Source organism: Copadichromis virginalis, linkage group LG17, assembly GCF_057382275.1.
Source record: "Copadichromis virginalis isolate Kocher_CV1m ecotype Utaka linkage group LG17, C_Virginalis_male_GT1.1, whole genome shotgun sequence".
NCBI lineage: Eukaryota > Metazoa > Chordata > Actinopteri > Cichliformes > Cichlidae > Copadichromis > Copadichromis virginalis.
In genome coordinates, this window is record NC_140634.1 from 25,773,394 (window position 1) to 25,796,847 (window position 23,454).

At 38.4% G+C, this 23,454-nt stretch overlaps 1 protein-coding gene across 1 annotated transcript; it reads left to right on the forward strand.

The window, feature by feature from the left end:
- The first annotated feature begins 527 nt into the window (after nt 1–527).
- mtpn (myotrophin) lies at nt 528–21,377 on the forward strand. The gene is made up of 4 exons (XM_085436734.1): nt 528–1,148; nt 4,270–4,383; nt 5,246–5,329; nt 19,954–21,377. The coding sequence occupies exons 1-4, from the start codon at nt 1,077–1,079 to the stop codon at nt 20,038–20,040; spliced, it is 357 nt and encodes a 118-aa protein (XP_085292860.1). The 5' UTR covers nt 528–1,076; the 3' UTR covers nt 20,041–21,377.
- The last annotated feature ends 2,077 nt before the right edge of the window (nt 21,378–23,454 follow it).

Consider the following 23,454-nt stretch of genomic DNA (forward strand, 5'->3'; position numbering starts at 1 on the left):
CTTCTGCCATATAATTAGCAGATTAAATATTTGTGCTAGTAAGCAGGTGAACAAGTATACCTAATAAAGTGGCTATTAAGTATATGTGACGTCTTTCTTTTTTACATATCTTCAGGTGTTTTTTGTGTTCTAATAATAAACCACTTACATGTGAAGATAAAAAAAAAAGGACTGCTTTAAAGTGGAAATAATGTAGCTCAAACCCAGGCTGTGCTCTGAATAAAAATTAAACTTATGTTGAAGGCCATGTCAGTTCACAGCAATTTGGAGAAAAACGAATATGGTGTTTGGTCATAGCTATTTAAAGACATGTGAAACTATAATTTTGACTTCCCTTGGTTACTGTGGCGCTATGGCTTAACATGACAATGTAAAAAGAATGTAATATAGTTTGCATTTGGATTTTGTAACTAGGCATATGGGTTTGTTTTCTTACATCGTTAACTGTAGTGGAGTTGAATGTTTTTGTCTGTTTATTATTTCTATTATTAAATTTTTTCAGTTAAACATTTCTGAAAAACAGTGAAACGGTGTATACTCAGATGTGAAGACAAAGTGCGAAAAAACTTAAATGCAGAACCAGATAAGGAACGAATTTCCGTTTTACTTTACATGGTAACATAGAAGCTTATTTAATTATACTTTTCTGTATATGTTTATTCAGGAACTGTAAATAATTGTTACAAATTAGGATGTTCAAAAATCCTGACGAGTCATATGCGTTGCATTAAGTAACTCCTTATCGTCACAGAACAGCATAAACTTCTCCATAAATATTCTCTTCCGGGTAACGGCATCGGAAATATTTCTGGATTGCAGAAAGGCGGATACCTGTTTGCTACTTTGCCGTTTAGAACTTTTCGTGAACCATTTTTCCCCGTCACTCGTCATTGAGTCGCCATATCGAACAAAAATTATTATTCTGAGTATTTTTATTTAGCTGAAACTGTATTAGCCTCGACGAGAGTAGTAGTTTTCTAGCCTCAGCTAGCTAACTTTTAACACACTAGCAGATAAGTTGTCAAACCCCCGGCAGTACAACAAGGAAGGTGCAACACCGAACCGACAACAAAAAGATGTGCGATAAAGATCTGATTTGGACACTGAAGACCGGGGACCTGGATGAGGTCAAAGCCACCCTGCAAACGGTAATTTAGCTGTTATTTGACTTGCCCACTGTTGTGCTTTTTTTGACTACAGTCAGCATAGCTAAGGTAATCAACGCTAGTTCGTAGAGCTGCTAGCGAGCTAGCGTTAGCTGGAGTTGGGCAATGTTAAGTTAGTAATCCAGAATTGAAAAGCTGTTGGGACATTCTGGGTCTGTAACATTAACGGTAATGTGTGCACCTTTAAACTGGCTTTAATTCGTCTTACGGGTAACGAGACGTGTTTAAAGTTAATCCATTATCACTTTCCGCTGAGAGCAACTTGTTGGTTAGCTAACCAACTATGGTATCTGTTGGTACGTAACACGGGTAACGGCTCTTGACACCAGTAACAATGTTACTGTAACTGGGTGTTTTAAGCACAGTATGTACGTTACTAGAAAACGCATATTACAGTCTTCTATAAGCGTGTTGTTAAGAGAGCTGAGGCAAATGTCTAGCTATATGCTAGCGGCTAATCGAGCAGACAGGGCCAGTGTCTAGTCAGCTTTACTGGGCGGTGGTCTCAGCTGTAGTCTAGGAGATGGAGGCTTGGCTAACAGCAACTGCAGCGTTCGTTAATGCCAGCATGCTCTTTTTGGAGCAGCCTGATGAGAAGGTTTCTGCCTATGCTTACCACGCAGAGATGTTTCTGTAAAACAGCTACCTTAGGAAACACGCCTGCATTCGGATTTTGTAGTTGGGTAGTAGCTGGATAGTTTTACTGCCACATGATTTACACTCAGTTGTTTCCCACAAATGACTAACTGAATCTATATTTGCTTCCTCATAAAGTAGAGCTCACTAATGTGTTTAAATTGTAAAATGCTAGTTTCCAATGTAAGTTTTACAATACGTGAAACTAGTAGTAGTAGTATTTATTTATTGTCATTGTCATATACATATATATACATAAACTACATATAGTTTTTGATCAAACTCTTAAAGACTGATAATGCTCAGGATGTTGGTGACTTTTGGGAAGACAGAAGTGTTTTCTTTTTTCTTAGTGTCTTGTTCTATTTGTGTCATCAACTATTAATCACGTGTTTGTATAAATGACTGTTTACATACACTCATCGTGATCGTCATGGTAATTTGGTACTTTTAACTATTTATTTCAACTGTTCTTTTTCTAGGGTGGAATAATTTTACAGCATACAATTTTCCACACAGGGTCAAAACTATACATACCGTCTCCAAGTATGTGACATATTTTAAGATTCTCTTACATACAGCAAAAGAAGAAAAAATTAATTTATTTTTTAGGTTGTCTGAGGTAACGCTATACTTGTTCAACTTGGCACCATAAAGTGCTTGCCACTGTTTCTATGTAGTCACTGATAGATTTCTTTTTTTTTTTCCTTTTTTTTTTCACCTTGAGTCTGTGACGTCAAGAAAAGCACAAGTTTTTAGACACAAATAACTGTCCTGTTAATAATATGTATTAATCAAAGGAGCTTGCAAAGAAAAGCGTCTGGACTTCTTTAAGTTGCTTGAAGACGTTTCACCTCTCATCCGAGAAGCTTCTTCAGTTCTAAGGTCAAATGGCGGCGAATCCCAGATTTGTCCGCCATTTGACCTTAGAACTGAAGAAGCTTCTCGGACTGATAATTTTTGCTGCCTAGTTCCCACATTACCATTATTATTATTTTATTAGTAGCCATACCGAATAACCTTCAGTGTTCCTGAAAGGGCAGCTTTAGTGACCTCTTCAAATTCCTGACAAATTGTTGTTCAGTGTTGTGCAGATCAATTACTTGAGCTGCCAGTGTAGGAGGGACTGTGTGAAGTTTTGTGTGCGTGTGTTAACTGCAGGAGGCGAAGACCGCACTTTAAGAACTGTTGATATAAACCACCACTACAAATGATTGACACGAGCTCATGATTACAGTTGGTGACTTCTGAGAAGTGAGGTTTCTTGTGTTCAGCTGTAATTGTGTCATTGACGAAACATGTAGATAAAAATAACTAACCTTTTTCTATAGTATAAATGGAGCACGTTTAATTTTATCAACCACTGAAAGTAACATTTAAACATTTTTAGAGAAGTTTGAGGTTTGATATCAATCAGCTACAGGACTTAGCAAGATGAGAGGTAAGGTCAAACATTGTGTTCAGTATGCTGAATTTGACCTACAAGGATGTTTTTGATAAGGCAGTGCTGCGGTGTGGATTCTGTTTCAGAAATATCTAGTGGTAATAGAACAGAATTTGTGTGCAACTGACCATGTTCATCTGACCCCAAGAAATGGCAGAGTAAAAAGAAATGTGGTGTTTTGTTTTTTTTCCAAAGTGTAACCTTAAGGTTTTAGGTCTACATAAAACTGGATTTATTTTATGTACAAGATTATATTGAGTCCTTTCACAACAGTTATTTCATGAAACTAAATATATATGTGACATTACTGCCATATTAATTCAATGTGTCTGCTTCGAAAAATTCATATTTGGAGATCCGTAGCAGGTTGAGTCTTCATTTTATGCTTTCATGGTAAATATTGTAGCAAATTTAATGTAGGAATTAGAGTCAGGAGATGACTATAATATTAATAATAATGTAAAAACTTGAGGTCATATGTAATCTCATACAGTTTTGATATCAATAATGCACAGTATTTCTCAATGCTGTTTGCCTAGTCTGTCCATTTTATTGCTATCTCATTAATGTTGATCTTAGTTGCCCCAGGAGAACCAACACCTGAGCCTTCATCCCCAGCTTAGGTGTTTATAATATGAAGGTCTTGTGTTACAAGATATTAATGCATCTTCTAGGGCTTCCTATACTTCTATATTCTTGATAGTATACCCATTTTTCTGAGCTGATGAATGCTTTTCTTGCTTCACTTCCCTTCGTCCTTATACAGGCAAGTAATTATTCATATACTTCTGGGGAAAAAGTCAGGACTGACAGCCCTCGCTGGGACCAATTTGTGTTTTATTATGGGTCCAAGCAGCAAAAAATGATTTAATAGATGTTACCTTCTTTTGAAGGGCTTTGATTTGTGTTTTCTTTTTTGTTTTTGTCTTGTTTTTTTTAAACTAAGAGACACCATACTGGCTTGTGGCAATGCCAAGTTAGGCGATCTCATCCCTGTTAATGTGTACTTTTTCCCTTCTCTAGGCTGAGCATGTGAACCGGACCCTCGATGGTGGGAGGAAGCCGCTGCATTATGCTGCAGACTTCGGTCAGACAGATGTGGTGGAGTTCCTCATTTCTAAGGGGGCAGATATCAATGTAAGAGTTACAACTGTCTCAGCTTCATTCTTTTTGCATTAATTTGCCCACTGCTCAGCACTACAGTGACCACAAAAATAACAGAGCCTGTGTCTCCTTCCTTTGACTGTCTAATGTCTGGTTAGAAACAAACCATTATTTGTGTAAACAAAAGCAACCTGGCTTTAATAAAACGGAGTTTATCATATACATTTCTACCCACTGTTCATTGGCTGTTTTTTACCAGTGAGTTGGCCAGGCCTCAGCAGGGGTTTTTTTATGGGTCATAGTGGGCTTCTCATGAGACGCACATAACCACAATTGATCCGCTTGCAGTTAGGGCAGTGAGTCTGTGTTGCCTTACTTAACAGAGGTCTATGCATTTCCTGTTATGCTTAGTAAATTAAGCCCCTCTTAAAAAAAGTTCAGTAGTAGTTCAGGTAATCTTCCTTTCGTGTGAGGCTAAAACCTCTTTGAAAGCCCCAAATTTTCTATGCTAGAAAACCCCTTCTCACATTTAACCTTGATGGCCCCTTGAGGCTTGTAGTTTCAGAAGGTGTGGTAGTGGCCTGATTCAACAAAAGTCTTTTAAATTGCTTTTTACCTTGAAAGCATCATGTGTTAGTAATTTACAATGAGACATGGATGCTTTAACTCTAATGATCAGGAGTAGGAAGTCTCTAAATCTTCATTGCACAGGAAGACTCACATCAGCACGGTGCATCTCACCCTCTGAAAATTGGTATCTGCAAATCAAAAGACTTTTTTTTTCTTTTTAAAACAAGAGTTTAAAAGTGTAACAATATACAATCTTTGCTTTCCCTCCAAAGACCAAAAGTCTTCTTCTTCTCACTCATTCCTCTCTCATCCTCTTCTTCCACAGGCTCCAGACAAACATGGGTTTACTCCACTGATGACTGCCTGTTTTGAGGGTCATCTCTCATGTGTCAAGCTCCTGTTAGAAAAGGTTGGTGCCCTGATTGCGTTCATGTATGCGTATGTAAGCATCTGCACAAAGGAGTGCACTGGTGTCTTTCACCCACTAGTGCATGCTGATGTATCAGTGGTTCCATGTGAGCCATGAGTGCTGATGAGGTAACTCATTGGACAAAAAGCCCTTTAACACATTTCTATGGAGGCTGTGCTGGAATGTTCATAGAGCATCGCAGACTGTCGCTGCTGTGCACTTGCTTTTTTGTTGTTTGTTTCTTTCATTCATAGGAGCACTGCCGTTGGCTTCATCTAAGTCTCTGCTCCATCCCTCCAAATTAGCCTCCCTAAGGTGTTTAGCTCTGGAAGTACCTTAAATGCTACTTGGGTCCAAAAAAATACATGCTGCTATGTGCAGATCTAGTCACAGCTGTGAGGAGAGGCACAGAACAGAGTCAGGCACAGCTGGCATTGGCTGTAACACTACAACATAATAACAGGAATACTATAATAAATGTCCAATCTATCCAGCGTCATCTGGCCTTAGAATACACATTTCTGCAGTTCCTTCACAGTTAGACAGACTCATTTGTAAGTGGTGAGCTTTCTTTTACAAAGTCAGTGTTTCTTCTTGCATGTCTTACCTGAATGTTAGACTCAAAAGTGTATGCACTCCTGGCATAATGACACATCTTCTACCCATCAGGACAGCTGTAGCTACTGTTTCACTACTGACCAAATGAGCCCGACTGCAGTTGAATTGATGGCCCTGTGGAGGATGAATGTCACACATTCATTTTAACACACACATATCTTTTTCTGTGTACCCCTCCACTAGGGGTGGGCGATAGAAACGATATACGATAGAAACGATATAAATTTGGCCAACGATAGAGATTTTGACTATACCTCTCTATCGCGATGGCGCATGTTGATGATGTCATCAAGCTGCGCCTGTTTTGGTTTAAAGCATCGCAGCGGCTAAAACCATTATCACCTGCAAATTATGCCAGGCGACAGTCATAGCAAAGAGATGAGGCACTTTTGAAATATGGGGAAAGCCAAAAACTGCGCTTCCTTCACTTCCGTAACATTGATTCATTAATGTTGAATTCTCTCGTAGCTTTTCTATTCCCATGTTGTTGCAGTATATTAATAACTCACCTCATATTGTGGATGAATAGTCTTAGTTGTTCTCCTGACTGACGTTTGCCCCATGTATAGCATCCTGCTATACGATTGCATTTGTCCCTGACCACCAGAATCCCTCACGTTAACTTTTAATGAGTGGAAAAAAAGTTGGTGTTCATCCTTCAGCTTCACTGTGCTAATGTTATGCTAACATAGCTGTGTCGCTAGCAATCACGTAGCACAACATTATATACCAGGTAGTCCAACTTCAGTAACCCTACAAACGCCACTGCTGTTTAGTTTTCTGTCTTCATTTATTTTGGAAATGGTAGCAGAGCTGTACGTTTTATTTAGTTTCAAAAATCTCTCAGTCAGAACATGGTATGTCATGTTTAGGTGGAAACTAGGGAGCTAACTTCCTTTCTAACTTTTAACTCCGTTAAATTTAATAAATTAAATGGATGTTAAACTTAATTGTTACACCTGCTAAAGCAGCAACGCTGATGATTTTATTAAAGATTAAGGAATTTAGACAGTTTTTAACTCTTAGTGTTCGTTTGACTTTGGGACCTGAAGGGGGAGTTTTGGACCCAGATTACTCCGCAAAGCTCCTCACTACGGCAGCCGTAATGCTCTGACAATCCATCAAGCAGTGCGGCTTACCAAAGTTGTACTAAAATATTTTTTAACAGATTTCTGCACGCCAAAATCGGTTCGAGGTCAGTAAGCACAACCAGAATTCATACTGTCGTGAAATCAATCAATGTAGAGCAGTGTCACAAACCACGGAGGCCCCAGAAAAGTGCAATCAAACGATGAGTTTATTAACAGCCCGGAGAAAACATCAACATATGTCTTCTAACCAAAATACATGTTGTGGATACTTATAAAGCAGTGGGGTACACGCCCCCCCCATAGCATCAATGACAGATTAAAATAGGTTCCAGACATTAGTCACAGTTAATCGTACATCTTTAATAGCTATAATCAGACATAGAACTTCTCTTTTCTATAACACCTTCCATACAAGGTAATAAACTTCAAGCCCTCGGGGTCTCTGAGGCTAATTATTGACTCTGGTCGTCTGTTACCAAGTAGAATAAAATATAGTAAGACACCAAATGAGTTGAGGCCTCAGGCCGGACACATTCCTAGATTATATGTATTATATGTACTGTAAGCATGCATTGCAGTTATCCTTCTATGTTCTAGTTTCCCTCAGCATGTATCACCTGGACAGTCATGCCAGTGAAGCTTAAGACCCTTAATGAACTGAACATCAACTCAAAATAAGCACAGATATGCAATGTGTATAAAATACTTTTAACCGTACTTGTAATAAAAGTTAACATAATGGAAGGATCCTCAAATGGACATCTTCAATAAACAACTGTAATGCAGTATCAATACTGTGAGAAATATTATTAGATGAAATAATGCTGTAAAGAATGTTATTAATGCAATTATAATGATGCAGATTATATGGCAGCAATAAAATAATTTCTGTATCTCCACAATACATAAGGCACACTCTCGATTTTTGAGAAAATTAAAGGATTTTAAGTGTGCTTTATAGTGTGGAAAATACGTTATACAGAAGAAAAGAATATCGCGATATATATCGTTACCGCACATGCTTCAAATTATATCGTGATATGAACTTTAGGCCATATCGCCCAGCCCTACCCTCCACCTTATAACACTCATGATGTTTTAAAGAAGCAGGCAGGTATATAGTTGACTGGGTCCTCTATCTCGGTACATGTTTATTATTAAATTTAAGTGGGGAAAAAAAAGCTTATTTGAACAATGATGCAAAGAACATGGATGTTTCAGTCGGACAGCTTAGCTTTGTAAATGTGCTTCAAACAAATGTGTCATTTTCCAAATTTCAAGCCAAACTATAAAAATTGACAAAAGTACACCACCACTGATTGAGTGGAGTTTGCATTGTGGAAGACTGCATCATGTCATGAAAAAGCATCATTCAAAGGCTGCTCCAGACTGTTATGTGTATATGGGAAGAATTCAGAGAGAGAGTGAGAATCAGGGGCCTGAGGGTGAGTGAGCAGCTGTCTGTTTCCAGCCAGGCTTAATGAGGCAGGGTAAATGAAAGCTCCTCTACACAGTTGTTTCACAGTAGCATCAAGTAATGGGAAGTGGGGAGGGGTCACACTACAGAATGGGGAAGTCACTTTTTGCAGTCTTTACAATCTCATTGCCAGCAGCCAGACAGACTTTTTAATAGGTTCACAGGTTGAATGGGACTTTGAAGAAGGCATTTTAAAAGAGGAAACCATAATCTGTATATGGGGAAACAACAGTGTTTGGTTAGAGAGGCATGGTTGTGGTATGCTCCACCAACTGATTTCAGTTAATCAGCTGTATTAGTCCTGCATTTTTGGCAGCGCAGCTGCAAACTCTGTCCTGCCTATCAACAAAGGCACCAGAATCTTGTAACTAGTCAGCCAAGAGCGGAAAACTGTTGTCAGCTGGCAATCAGCACTAAGATAAACTGAAGGAAATAACGGACAGGAAAAAGAAACTATATACAGCAAGTCATTTGCTATAAAAGTTGCTAGCATGTCAGCACGCATTTGACATTGCATGTTTCTGACTTAAGTATACATTTGACTCAGAGCTTTTTATTCCTACCATAGACCATATTTATATCCAATGAGCTATTATTTAAGCATTGAAAGATGACACGTTATAGAATGATTTCTTTGCTGAAACTAAGCGGTGTACTTCAAGTTAAGATCTGAGCTGTCACTAGATGATGCATTTAATGTCCCTAAGAGTGTTAATATCACACAGCCACATTTCACTTTCACATTACAATGAGAAATTTGGGTTTTAAAAGCTCATTTTGTCTCTTTAAAAAAAAGACTTCATTATTGGCATTTATTTTCCTTAATTTCTTCTGCTGCCAGTCACAGAACATCCTTCTGAGAGTCAGAAGCTCTTCTGCATTTAAAATAGGCAGCTGTATCATGTAGTGCCTCATCTTTGTAAATCAAAGACCTTTGGGTAAGTTTTGTTTTAGAGAGGGATGAAAGCACAGCAACTTAAGAAAAAGTGTGTGAGTGATTTATTACACAAGTAAAATGAGTTTTGTTATGACAAGGACTATGACGAGGAAATATGAATAATTTTACATTGATTGTCTTGTTTTCATAGTCATTGTAGATCACAATTGTAAATTTAAACTGAAGTCTCATGAATTATCCAGCTACTGGTAGACTTTCAAAAAGCTAGTATCATATCGGACAAGACAGGTGGTCCTAATTCATCACAGTTCTTGATTTTATAATAATTCCAACTAAGTACCATCAATAATTAACACTAGATGCTAATAGTTGCCACAGGGAGCAGGTCTCAGTATATCCATATGAAAGCTTTGAAAACTTCCCATGTATCCCAACATGAGATTAATAGATATTTCAGAGCTACACCAATGATAGTGCTAGTGTAAATCCACTCTGTCTGGCAGCACCTGTAGCTGTGCACAGCTGCCACATTACACTGGATAAAAGGAGCCCACTGAGAATACTGAATTGTGACTGTTGGACTGTCAGACATTCTTGTGTTGGCAGATTAAAAATGGCGTGGTTCCCTTGTGCATCATGGAAGCTGACCCCTGCCCCCAACTGTGTGCCGTGTTGTTGTTGTTAATGAATTATGAAAGGCCATTATTACCCCAAAGGTGACCCAGCTGTAAGATCCTGGCCAAGAGTGCTGACTACAGCCTGCAAAGACCAGCCAGTAAATTTTAGGTCAGCAATAAAAGGGCATACACACACATTTTTCTTTTAATGGGAACTTGCTATTGTCTAGGAAGAAGTACAGTACTGTTTGAAGTCAGTACCTGTTGTTTTTGTGTCTTTTACATCCCTAAAGATTTCCTCCTTTTTTCTCTCTGCCCTTTATGCAAAGAATGGATGGAACATTTATCCTAACTATATAGATAATATATATACACACTCTAGTATAAAACATCTTTCACTTGTCACTGAAGTGTTTTTGTTTTTTGAGGGGGGTAAAAGTGCACACTTGCGGTCTTTATTGCTTCATATTTTGAGATTACCATAAACTTATAAAAGGATTTTATTAGAGGTGGGAATCACCAAACATCCCACGATACGATATTATCACAATACTTAACACACGATACGATATTATTGCAATTTTTTAAAATATTTTGCGATATTCAGATTCTGTACATAAAGGTAAACTTTATCAATATTCATTTTATCTAATATCAAAGTCTCACACTCAGTCTTTCTCTCATTTCAGTCAGTTTTATTGTTGACAAACTGAACAGTTTGTATTACAGTCTAGTCCAACTTAACTGAATGCAACCATCTGGTACAATTATAGCTATTCTGAACTATGCAATTTATGAAAACTATGCAGCCCCTTCAGCAACTGAAGAATTTGAAAGTAAATTAAAACAAAATATAATTTTACATTAAATAAAAAAGTTTTAAACTTAATTAAAATAAAACATGTCTTAAATTAAAATAAGTAAACTGTCATGTTTATTGCTGCCAAAAAAAAGTTAAACACATTTGGACAGTGAAGGAATGTCAGGATTCTTGCTCAGAAAAAGGATCAACATGCTCTGAAGTCAGAGCACAAAAACCTTTTTTGTAACAAAATATCGATTTCTGCTGTCCCTGTATCGATACATTATTAGCAAACAAAATATCACGATACTACACAGTATCGATTTTTTTCCCCCACCTCTAGATTTTATTTCCCACCCCCCACCGTATCTCACCCAGAGCCTTTCTGGCACATCCTGTTGTAATACATGTATTGATCTTATCTTTATCGCTGGGTGTTAAAAATTTGCCCTTTTAACTGCTCAGTAATGTTTGATTGCGGACAGCAGGTCAATAGTCTGAAAATCTTGTGCTTCAAATAGGTTTTGAGTGAGGCTTTGGCTCAATATTTGAAGACTTATGCATTCCATTCACAACAGTCATAATGAAAACTTAATGGACATTTTGGCATGTTGGTGGCATTATATTACTGACCCACTGCTGCTTTGTGTAGCTGTATAATTCAGGGTGATGATGTATCTTATTTTGACTGGAGACACGCTGGGAGTCTATTCTTGTTCATTAGTCTGTGTCTCAATTGGCCATCAACGTCTTTGACTGGCTAGTGTTTGGACAGTGAGGTGATCATGTGGGGTCATTATTCAAGTTGAGTAAAGCTCATTACTCTAAGTGGTGTCAGGAGCGTGCCAGTGAGCTGCTTGGCCGTTGGGGTAGCGTGGTGTATCCTGAAAGGCAAAAAAAGGAAGACTGTGCCAGCACTATTACTGGAACTCGACCATAAATACGGATTTGAAGCATTATCTCTGGCATGGCTCCAGTATACACTTTTTGACAGTATGTTTGGTGACGAGAAGGTAATGATTATGAGAATGGTAGAACCTAAAATATAGTGGTACAAATTATGCAGTTGTGTTTATTATATAGAAGTAGGGCTGTGCGATATGACCAAAATCTCATATCCCGATATAAGAATTCTATCGTCCCGATAACGATATAAATCACAAAAATTTAACATTTTCTGTAAATTCTGTGAATCTCGGGCAACTCGTCTTGCGGGAAGTGTTTCCGGCTGCGTGTCATGTAGCTGGAGTCGAGTGTTTTAACTGATGCATGAAACTATACATTTTTAGTAGGGGTGCAACGATACTCGTATCAATATTGAACCGTTCGATACAGTGCTTTCGGTTCGGTACGCATATGTATCGAACAATACAAAATTTTTAATTTATTTTATCAATTTTCCTTCTGACGATGCTGTCTGTGTTGAGAGCTCAGTGGATCTGCGCTCGACAGTGCAGCCTAGGCGGAGTAATCGATCACAGATCCACTGAGTGCGGCACAAGCTAGCGAGACAGAAGTTAAGCTCTCCTTGCAACATGGCAAATTGAACCTCCCCCACCCTCATTCAGATGTGGCCTTTGGAACTATTTTGGTTTTCATGTGAGGTATGACCCTGAAGGTAACCGCGTCATGGACAAAAGTAAAACAGTATGTCAGATGTGCCACGCAATGCTCAATTACATGGGTGGGAACTACTGCGTTAGCGCAGTTAGCTCGTTAACACGTTGACGCCGTCCAGCCCCACGCACGGGGCAATCCGCGGTAGCTCGTTAACGAAGATTTGCCGTGTTGTGGCGTTAACGTCATTCCAGATTAACGCTGACAGCACTAGTGGGAACACAACTAGAGATGGCACGATACCACTTTTTTATGTCCGATACCGATACCGATATCATAAATTTGGATATCTGCCGATACCGATATGAATCCGATATAGTGTTTTTTAATCAACAAAACTGTTTTTTAAATATCTTGCTGCATTTTGTATAAGTTCATACTCAAGTTTAAAACAACAACTACACTAAAGCTATTCTGTTATACCTGTATGCAAAAAAAAATATTTCATAGTTCAGCAATACTGATCAATCTAATAAACTTAAACCTACACCATCCTCCCTATTCTGGTATTTTAAAGAGTACTTAGCATATATATTAAGCAACCTAACTAATAGAGTTCCAACTCCCAGCAACAATAAAAATAAATAAATAAAAAATAGGGAACCACCCCTCACGCTCCACCTCATGATGCTTAATCGACGTAATCAACCTTAATTTGATGCAGTGTGAAAAAAAAATGCGCAGAAATCAATTATTTTTCAAGAAATATTAAATAGATTCAACATCTTTCTTCAACAAAATTGCAGACTGCACAGATGGTACCTTCCCAAAGGAAAAAGTACTATAGCTTACTAGAGTATATATATTAGACTTAATAGTTACTATATACAGTAATTGACTTCTATTCATTTTACATCAAATTAAAACTTTGGGTGTCAGATAATTATTTATTAAAAGCTAGACATTTTAAATGAGAATAAGAAAGAAAAGTATGTCTTTGTGCCCCCTTTTCCCTGTTAATGCCCTATCGGCCCCCCTGGCTAAACTTTGCTAGATCCGCCCCTGCACAGTTACCAGCCGTCAGCTACGTAGAAAAAGATCCTGGAGTAGAAAGTAAGATTAAATACATTCTAACAACAGCTGATCAAGCTTAAACGTGCTGCTGTTGTTCAGCCGCTGGTTTCCTCTTTCTGGTGCAAAGTGGGCCAAAAGCAAACTAGAGTCACGGACTCACGACAGAAAAGCCGATCAGCTGATCGTTAAGCAGTTTCATGAAGTAGCAGCAAGAAGAGGCAGTCGTTTGTTAAGCTTAACGCAGGAATGCTTTACAAACATTCAGAGATGGACTTACACACTTGCTTTACTTCTCTCGGGATAACTTTATCGGAGATGAAATGCCGGGTTGCTAGCGAAGCTCCACATGCTATCCAGACCACCGACAGGTCCCGCATGCCACAGCCGCTCTATCACGTGATGCATACTGCTCCGACGTGCTAACGTTCTGAGGTGAGTTACGGGGTGTTGCAAGTTTTGTGAGGTGCTTTCGTGATATTTAATGGATCGGATTACATTTTTTATTTTTCTCCGATATCCGATCCAGTAATTTAGGTCAGTATCGGACCGATACGATACGTAATATCGGATCGGTCCATCTCTAAACACAACGAATATGACTGCACATTTACGCTGACATCATCCTCGTGCAAAGATAAGTGGAAGCAGACAAAAACAACAAGCAGGCATGCTACAAACTTTACCCGAGTCATTTAGACAGCTGTTAGCACATGATTCTCCTCATGGGGACCTGATATGTTTAATATGCTGCTGAGAATATAGCCCAGAAGAAGTGCTTTTGAGTTAAAATATATATTTATAATTTTAATAAATGACAAATTAAAAAGGCATGAACATTTTTTTGTATCGAAAAAATATCGAACCGTGACACCAAAGTATCGAACCGAACCGTGAATTTTGTGTATCGTTGCACCCCTAATTTTTAGATATAAGTTGTAAAGGCCGCCGTTTTCTTTGAGTATTTATTACACGGCGTGCTGCGGGGAAAAGCCTGTTCTAACGTTTGAGTCTAAGGTTTATTTTTTAGCACCTGGTAGCTCCTTTTTTAATTCTCATCCGTAAATAATCTTCTCTTTCACGTGATTCCGTTTATTTTGAAAAGTCTCAACAGGATCTTGAGCTTTATTGTGAAAGGTTTATGTGGTACATAAACAAGCGGACACGCGATGGTTTTACCGTCGTTATTGCTAAACACAACGCATAAAAACAGGTGCTTGTCCGTCCGTAGTGTGGTTATATAAAATATAAGAGAAATAGAGAACTTTAAGAAATTAATATAGCCACTACAGTGACCATCAGAACAATGAAAAAAGATTGCCACAAAGAGTTTATTTTGCGACACCACGAAACAATAGCGTAAAATGAAACGATAGACGTTTTTATATCATCATCCGATATATATCGTTATATCGAACAGCCCTATATAGAAGGCTTATTTGTCGCCATGAAGGCAGTGATTATTACTAAAGTCAACATGTAATGCTTTTTTTTTTGCAATTTTGATGAGGTCTGTAGTAGGGCTGGGCGATATATCGAGTTTTTAAAAAAATATCGATATATTTTCATACGAGATATAAGATGTGACAACATCGTTTATATCGATATAGTCTATGTTACGTTATAATTATATTTGTGGAGCCGCAAGTTTGCCTCTCTTTCGTCCATTTTTGTCTCTACGCTGCGTTACTGGGCCTCGCCTCTCCTTCACTGAGCACAACTCCCCCCTCCCCCATAGCTTCACCTGCAGGCAACGACAAGATGAACACTGCAAATCTCTGTTAACGAGTTACCACAAGTTAGCATTACGGCTACCGTAATGGAGCCTCGCGGAGTAATACGTACTGTGCTTCAACGTAATATTACCGTATATTGTGTGTGTGTGTGTGTGTGTGTGTATAAGGATCATAAATGGCACCTGTTAAGAGACACGGTTACAAAGAGGATTTCAAACTCCAGGCTGTCAGTCATGCAGTAGAAGTTGGGAACAGAGCAGCTGTGAAATCTGTCTGTCTTTGTTATTATGCTCAGCGTCTTTTAGTTTACATTTTGACTGCACAATTGTGAGCTTTTTGTTATGCACAAAAACAACATTGTGTTCTTTTATTTATGGAGCATTATTATTTAATAAATGCTGATAATTTATTTTTGAGTAATTTCTTCATGTACATCTATGCTGTATGTTAATAAAAGTGCCTGATTGACATCTGGGACACAGCTTTGACTAAACTCTCTTTTTGTTCTTACCTTATGGCTTTAAAAAAACAAAACATCGAGATATATATCATATATCGCCATCCAGCTAAAAAATATCGAGATATGAATTTTGGGTCATATCGCCCAGCTCTAGTCTGTAGGGTTGATTAAGTTTGGACTGAACCGACGACTAATGTCCTCTCCAGAGCTGGAGAAAAGGGAAGGGATAAAGAGAATCATCTCCATTCCTCTCCTCTTTTCCCAATAGTAAGACTGGGCAATATATCTTGTTTTTTAAAAAGATTGATAGATTTTTATACGAGAGATAAGATGTGACAATATCGTTTATGTCGATATAGTCTAGGTTTGCCTCTCTTTGGTCCACTTTTGTCTCTACGCAACGTTACTCTGTCCCGCCTCTCTCCTTCACTGAAAACAACTCCCCCCTCCCCATCGCTTCACCTGCAGCCAGCATCAAGATGCTGATAATTTATTTCTGAGTTGTTTTTTTTTTTTTTTTTTTTAATGTACATCTACACTGTATGTTAATAAAAGTGCCTGTGTGACATCTGCGACACATGGCTTTGACTAAGAACTCCCTTTTTGTTCTTACTTTATTGGTTTAAAAAATATCAAGGTATATATCGTATATCGCCATCCAGCTAAACAATATCGAAATATGAAGTTTGGGCCATATCGCTCTACCCAGTAGCACATCAGAGTAGGGCTGCCACGATTTGTCGACTAGTCACGATTACGTCGACTATCAAAATCGTCGACGACTGATTTAATAGTCAACGTGTCGTTTGAAGCTTTGTAAGATCGCAAAAGACGCAGGAATAATAGCAGGATTTAAGAGTGTAATAACGGACTGAAACAGAAGATGGCAGCACAGCATGTACAAGGATGCCAGCTGCCGTTAAACCCCGAAGAAGAAGCAGCAGCTGTGTCCCAGAATTCATAGCGCGGCCCAGCTTAGTTTCCAACAATGGCGGTAGCTAGTTAGTTTTAATATTACTCTTATTATTCTTTCTAGGTCACAAAATAAACGTTTAACATATTTTCAGGCGAGAATGTAGCTGTGTAAACCTCAAATATCTGCTCAGTTTATCAGGACACCACATATTTTCAAAAGCGCTCCGACGTTTTCGGAGACGTCTGTTACCCACTAGCTCGATAGCTAGCCGGGGGCTAGGTCACTAGCGCCGTGAGAACACCGGACTCCCAGCAAATTGTTTTCAAACCCACCGCCGTCTTTCGCGACTCAGGTTAAATATATATGAGTCACTTAGATAAATTAAAAATGTTATTGTTTGGCTTTTTTTTTAGTATTTTATTTGTTCCTGAGTAAATCGGTTTGGCTGAGATTAAAGTTATAGTTTTTACACAGCTGAATAAACGTCAAGCAGACAGCTGATTATCAGAAGTGTGAGATGCTGGAGAATATACTCCGGTGTCCTGTTATATTTTAGATAGCAAGGAGTTTATTAAACTTTACCGAAACAATCTGCAAATTTCATTAAAATTGAATAAACTATCATCTTGTCTTTATTTTTAGTTAGCACCTTAAAAGCTTAAAGCTGTAAGCTAATGATAGTTATATAAGAGCAGATGCTGCTGGTGCAATAAGCTGTAGTTTTACGTCCAGTGGATGATGATCTGATTAGTCGACTAATCGCATAAATAATCGGTGACTAGTCGACTATCAAAATAATCGTTTGTGGCAGCCCTACATCAGAGTAAGAGATTATGGTAATTGGTTATCAGGTACCTGGTATGCATGAATCTGCATTTTCAGGGAAAGTTAAGTGACAGAAGAACAAAAATTGTTTAACTTGTTAGAAGGAGTAGACTTTGAAACTGAGATAAATGAAAAAAGATTAAAACATTATTATCAGGAAAAAAAAATTTGTTTTTTGCCTGGCAAGCTGCCCTGTCTCTGACAAGATGAATTACACTGAAGAAACCCTTTGTTTATTTGCAGGTAAGGTAGGGGAGGGAAGTATTTTTATTTATTTATTTATTTAGAAATTGAAAGATCTGCCTACCAAAGCCATCGTTTTGTTTTTGTTTTATTTTGGGGGGTTTTAACACTGCAGGATTTGATTAAAGACTCAATTTCACACAACTTCACTTAAAAAAAAAAACGTTTGTCATTGTTTATTTTGTAGTTGATAATGTACAGCTTTTGTGTGAGATCAATTCTTCATTATACAATGAAGACTGGCCCCACTTAAAAAAAAATTTCTGCACAGGCAACCAAATCAGTTATCATTTTGTTAATTAGTGAGCTTTATAGAAGCTGGTTGTCAGATTTTATTCCCCTTGAAAAGAGCTGTTCCACTGTTTCTCCTTGCATCCATGTTTTATGTCCCAGCTAAGACACGTTAGCTGTCAACCATCATCATTTTTAACAGACATGGGAGTGATGTGAATTTTATTATGTAATCCTTTGCAAGAATGCTTAAAAAAAAGACAATTTCATAAATTTAACTTAGTATCTCTAACAGGCATGTTTGATACCATCAGAATAATCAGATAAAATGTATAAAATTCACATTGAAAAAGTGAGAGAACAGGTCTCACTAGTCTTCATACCGCAAGTGTTGCATAACAGAGCTCTAACATGTTTAACTAGAGTGTTGACAGGAGCATTATGCCAAGAAATGTGAAGTATGTTCTGATAGGGGGGGTGCTATCTCTCATTTTGTCTTCCATTTCCTTACCAATTAGAGCTGTAGATGTGACAGGTTACCAACTCAACCCTGGTAAATCCCTCTCCTCGCTTTATGCTCTGTTGCTCTTGTGGCATGGAATTTGCTCCCAGATAACCATCCTCCTGCTACCGGGTACTCGAACTGGGGGACATTGTTTTTGATGCCCTGCTTCTCTACGCAACAATAGCCTCTCTCTGCCTTGGTTCTGTAAGCTCTTTTGCTAAGAGGCTAAACTTGGCAAGCTAAACAAAGGGACGCGTTTCCACTGCAAGGCCTTCCACTCCTACTTTGCCATTAAATCTGTTGTCACTACAAATGCATTAAAACATGTGGCCTGTTTCTTTCTCTCTCTCTTTGTTTTTGTGTGTGTGTGTGTCTGTGTTTTTTGTCCATACTAATCTAAATGGCTATTTCTTCTCCCATCTCCTTCACATTGATTCTGTTATCCCTCAAAGCTTGAATGGATTTGTGTCTCAGTGTGTGTGACTTCAGCCCCTCTTAGTCATGGACTCCTTTCCATTGATCTGATAGCCTCTGAATGTGGCAGCTTTATGTCTGAATGACCACCCTCACGACCACCCTCACTTTTCTGTAAAGATCTTTTATGCCACAGCCTTTCTGCGTCCCTAAAGCAGTCAACCAAGGGAAAGTCTTGTCCTTGTTGTGTTCATGATTGTCCTACATACCTTTCCTGTGTCCCTGAGTATGCAAGGGTTTGGCTGATGTAAAATTCATAATCGGACCATGAATGCAAGGCTTTGTTTGGACGTCGGCATGCCTGCCAGTTTGTGCTGGTTCTGCACTATAATTGAACCAAATATACATGCCTCTTCCGGGTGGACTCCCTGCAGCTTAAAGAAAAGTATAACAATAACTACACAGCCACAGTGTCAGAGTCAGCATACACATATTATCACAGCTCAAATGAGTAAGGGGCTAGTCTAAAGTAAGTCTTGTCTCTCTTCCTTTGGCAACTACCGTAACTTTTGTCTATGAGTTTTTCACTCATCTTTCTCAAAAAGTGAAAGATGCATTTGTACACCAGAACAATTGAACCTGTGAGATACTTTATAACTAACATGGCCTCTTTCCAGTTGAATCTTATCAACTGATTCCTGATGTTAATGATTTTGTTCATTAGGGATGTGTATGCACCCCCCCCAGACTGAGCTTTTCCCATTTCTGGAACAAACCTCTTCTGATTTCGCTTTAGCTTGGCTTCCAAATGCATCTACTCAAGGCTCAGTGCTTGGCCAACAGTTTTGTTTTTGAGTACACAGTTCAGCTCTGAAAACTAAATCACAGCTGGTGCAATTTGGGTCCAAAAACTATGCTTCGATTTTAATCCCTTGTTTTGGTTTCCTTAATCTTCCCAGTTCTTCAGATGTGGGTAAAACGAATAAGAAGTGTGTATGAAGGAGTTTGGGTCTGACTAGTTCTGTACGGCTCTTAAGTAGCCACGCAAGCTTTGGACATTGCTCACGGCGGCGTTATCAATGCACTATTTGACTGTCACGTTTGAGCAGATGTCACTAAAGTTTGAGGCACCAAGTAAACATTGTGTCCCCTCTCCTCCACAGGGAGCTGACAAAGACCAAAAATCACCAGACGGCATGACTGCCCTTGAAGCTGCTGCTACTGAGCCCATAAAAGCTCTGCTCAAGTAAGACACCACAGTGTGGGAGGTGGCTGGGCAGCTGTATGAACGGGCACTCAAATGGATGCAGTGATCTCCTGAGAGAAGATGGACTTGCCCCTTTGACCCTGATCAACCTCTGTCTCAACAATGCTTTTGTCTGTTTGTTGGAGGTTCATTTTGTCTGTCTGGTGGTCTTCCTTACATTGTAATTTCTTTTTTCCCCAGGTTTTTGGGATAGGATTTTTTTTTCCCCTTAGTCCTCTGTTTTTAGCCATTTAACAGAAGGACTTGTCAGTTATGTCTCCCTTAGGGACCAAACACTTGGGGAGTGCTCTTGAACCTGGATCTTAACACTGCTCAGATTAGTAACAGACTCTATAACACAAACACAAAGCTTTCATATACGAGTAAATGCACATCTTTTTCTTTTTTTTTCTTTTTTTTTTTGCAGTTGTGTTGTAAAAAAATACTGAAATTAAATTGTAATGGATCAGTAGTGTGTTAATATTTTTACAACTTCACAGTTTAAGTATTTTATGGCCAGGGTTTCTCATGAACATTACTTGCACTGCACTATACTTGATAAGACTAAAAAGATTAAGTTTAATTATGTTAACATTTCATTATGTGTGGCCTCTTCCTGTACTTTAATTTTTTTTATAGATAGATCAAATTGTCCCTCAAATCTAAGCTTAATATTTTAGAGATGTTGGCTGAGGGAGCTGCAGAGGTCAGATTTTTCTTTTCTACTTGGTGATGTATCACTTACATATCAAATGGTGTTTTTTCCACAAATTTTACATCATTAAGGTATTCTCTATTCTTTGACCAATCACCATGCTGGCTAACTAGAATGACTTGAATGTTGCAATTTTCAAACGTGTTACTCAATCCCTTTTGAAGCAATGTTAACAGCACATAATAGGATTAGATATTTTAGAACTTTCTTCATTTTGCCGCCCCTGGGTGAGAGTTCAGAGCAAAAACTCCCTTTCCCTTTCCCTTTTTTTTTTTTTTTTTTTTTTCTTTTCTTGCAGCTTCTCTGAGTATTTTGTAACTAATGGGCTCTAGGGGTTGTAAGTGATGGGTTAATGGGAGTCAGATTTGAAAGTTGTTGGTAGGGTTTGTTTTTTTTTAGTTTTTTTTTTTTTATTATTCCCCTTGCCTTGTTCGTTTTTTCAGTTCAAAGCCCTGCCTGTTTTGCTGCATGTCAAAACTGCCTCTGCTTTTATGCTATGAAATGGTCACTGTCCTCTTGGTTGCTTTCAAACAAATTACAACAATGCAATAGACAAAAAAAAGAATGCTCTTGCTGACTTTGTTGTGACAAAAGTCTGTAAAAACAAATAAAAATATAAAAAAACACATCTGTCATCAGTATCCATTTTCCTTGTAAACTAGAGAGGGAAAGGGCGAAGGACTGTCAAAAAGATGTTTAAGATTAATGATGGGTCAGCTGTGAGAATGCTTTCTTTATTATCTAAAGCAGAAGCACATTTTCTGTGGCAAAACGCATTCCCTTAAATTTGTCACATTTCTGTTGTGCACTGTGGTGACCTTTAAGTTGGATTAGATGAGGGCATTACTGTGATTTTTATGCTGAATTCACTCAAGATGGGATTTGCTGACACCACAGTGCTGCTTGTAACAAAATCTTGTTGAGGTGTTGACTTCAGCAGAATGTTTTACCAAGAGGGATGCTCTTCACAGACTTGTTGATACCAAAACCACATTTATATGTGTGATGCAGCCATCAACACCTCAGCAAACATCAAAGTGATACGGTTCTATATTGGTGTTTTTAGGATTTGAAAGTTAGTATTACATTAAATGCATTATCTTGGGACTTGCAGAAACTTAACGTAATTTACTGATTTGTGCAATCAGCACAAAGAGCTTTCACAGTATAATGCCAAGTAATCAAACAGTCATTGATTGTCCTGGTAAAACTACCTTACCTTAAATATTACCTGCTGCATGTGTTAAAATCCTTGTGGCAGTAGAGTCAGCGCTACACAAGTAATGGCTGTAATAGAGTACAAGCACAGTAAACAGGATGAACTCTAGTTGCACTCATTTCTCTAACTTGTGATAATTGGTTAATAGAATGAATGAAGATCTGTAAACAAAGTGGGATAATTGGAAAATGAGCTAAAAATTTGAAACTAGTGTGCCTCTCCTTAATAGCTAATGTTAGAGTGCTCATCATCTTAGGCAGCTACACTATATTGTGAAATTATTTATTCACTCACCCAAATCATTGAATTCAGGTATTCCAATCACTTCCATGGTCACAGGTGTATAAAATCAAGCACCTTTGTGAAAGAGTCGATCGCTCTCATAGCCTGAATGCCAGTGTGGTACCATGATAGTATGCTACAGCTGCAACAACTCCAGTCATGAAATTTTCTCACTACTAAGTATTCTGCAGTAAACTGTTAGTGGTATTTTGACAAACTGGAAGTGACTGGGAATGACAGCAAGTCAGCTAAGAAGTGGTTGGCCATGTAAAATAACAGTGGGATCAGTGAATGCTGAAGTGTATAGTGCACAGAGGTCACCAACTCAAAACTTTTGGCAGTGTTCTACTCACATGGTGTATAATGCATGTGTGGTGTTGTTGACTTCGAATGAGGATATAGACAGGTGGTGAAAGAAATACTCCCAGGGATCTGCTGACACTCCTTTTATAGAGGAAACAAAGTAAGGGGGATGGCTCGCCCATCACTAGCAGCGAGGTTACTGAGATAGTTAGCCAACTTGCTGGTGGGCCACTGGAGTGGGTGAGATTGGCTCATATTTCCTTAAGGTCTAGGATGTTGTCCAAGTGTCTCGGTTGACACACCTCTGCAACACTGCATGGAGATAAATACATAACATAATTAAACAATAATTAGATAATTTCCTCAGGGATTAATAAAGTATTCTGATCTGGGGACGGTGCTTCTGGAGTTGCAGACTGGGGTGGTGGTTCCCATCATTAACCTCCTAAGACCCGAACTCTTCCACGACATGCATTTTTAATTTCTCTTTGATATTTGGGAATATTAGGGCCTGATGAATGTAAAAACAAAGAATTACCAGATTTTTTTTAACCTTATTTTTGTTTCTAAGAAAAATAAGATCCACATATGAGGATATTTGTTTAAAATTTTGATAGAACAGTAGCAGCATAATGTCCTCATAAATGGATATCAGGCCCATGTAGAGCAAAATTGAGTATTTTAGTCTAACCCAAAATGTGATGTCCACATATGTGGACGCCAGGTCCTAGGAGGTTAAAAAGGAAGTTTGGAGGGTGTATGCTGATTATAGGGGGATCACACTACTCAGCCTGCCTGGAAAGATCTACAGTAGGGGCATCTGCCTATTAGTTGAACTTAGAGAAGGCATTCAACAGCATCCCTCAAGGTATCTGTGGGATATGTCATAGGAGTATGGG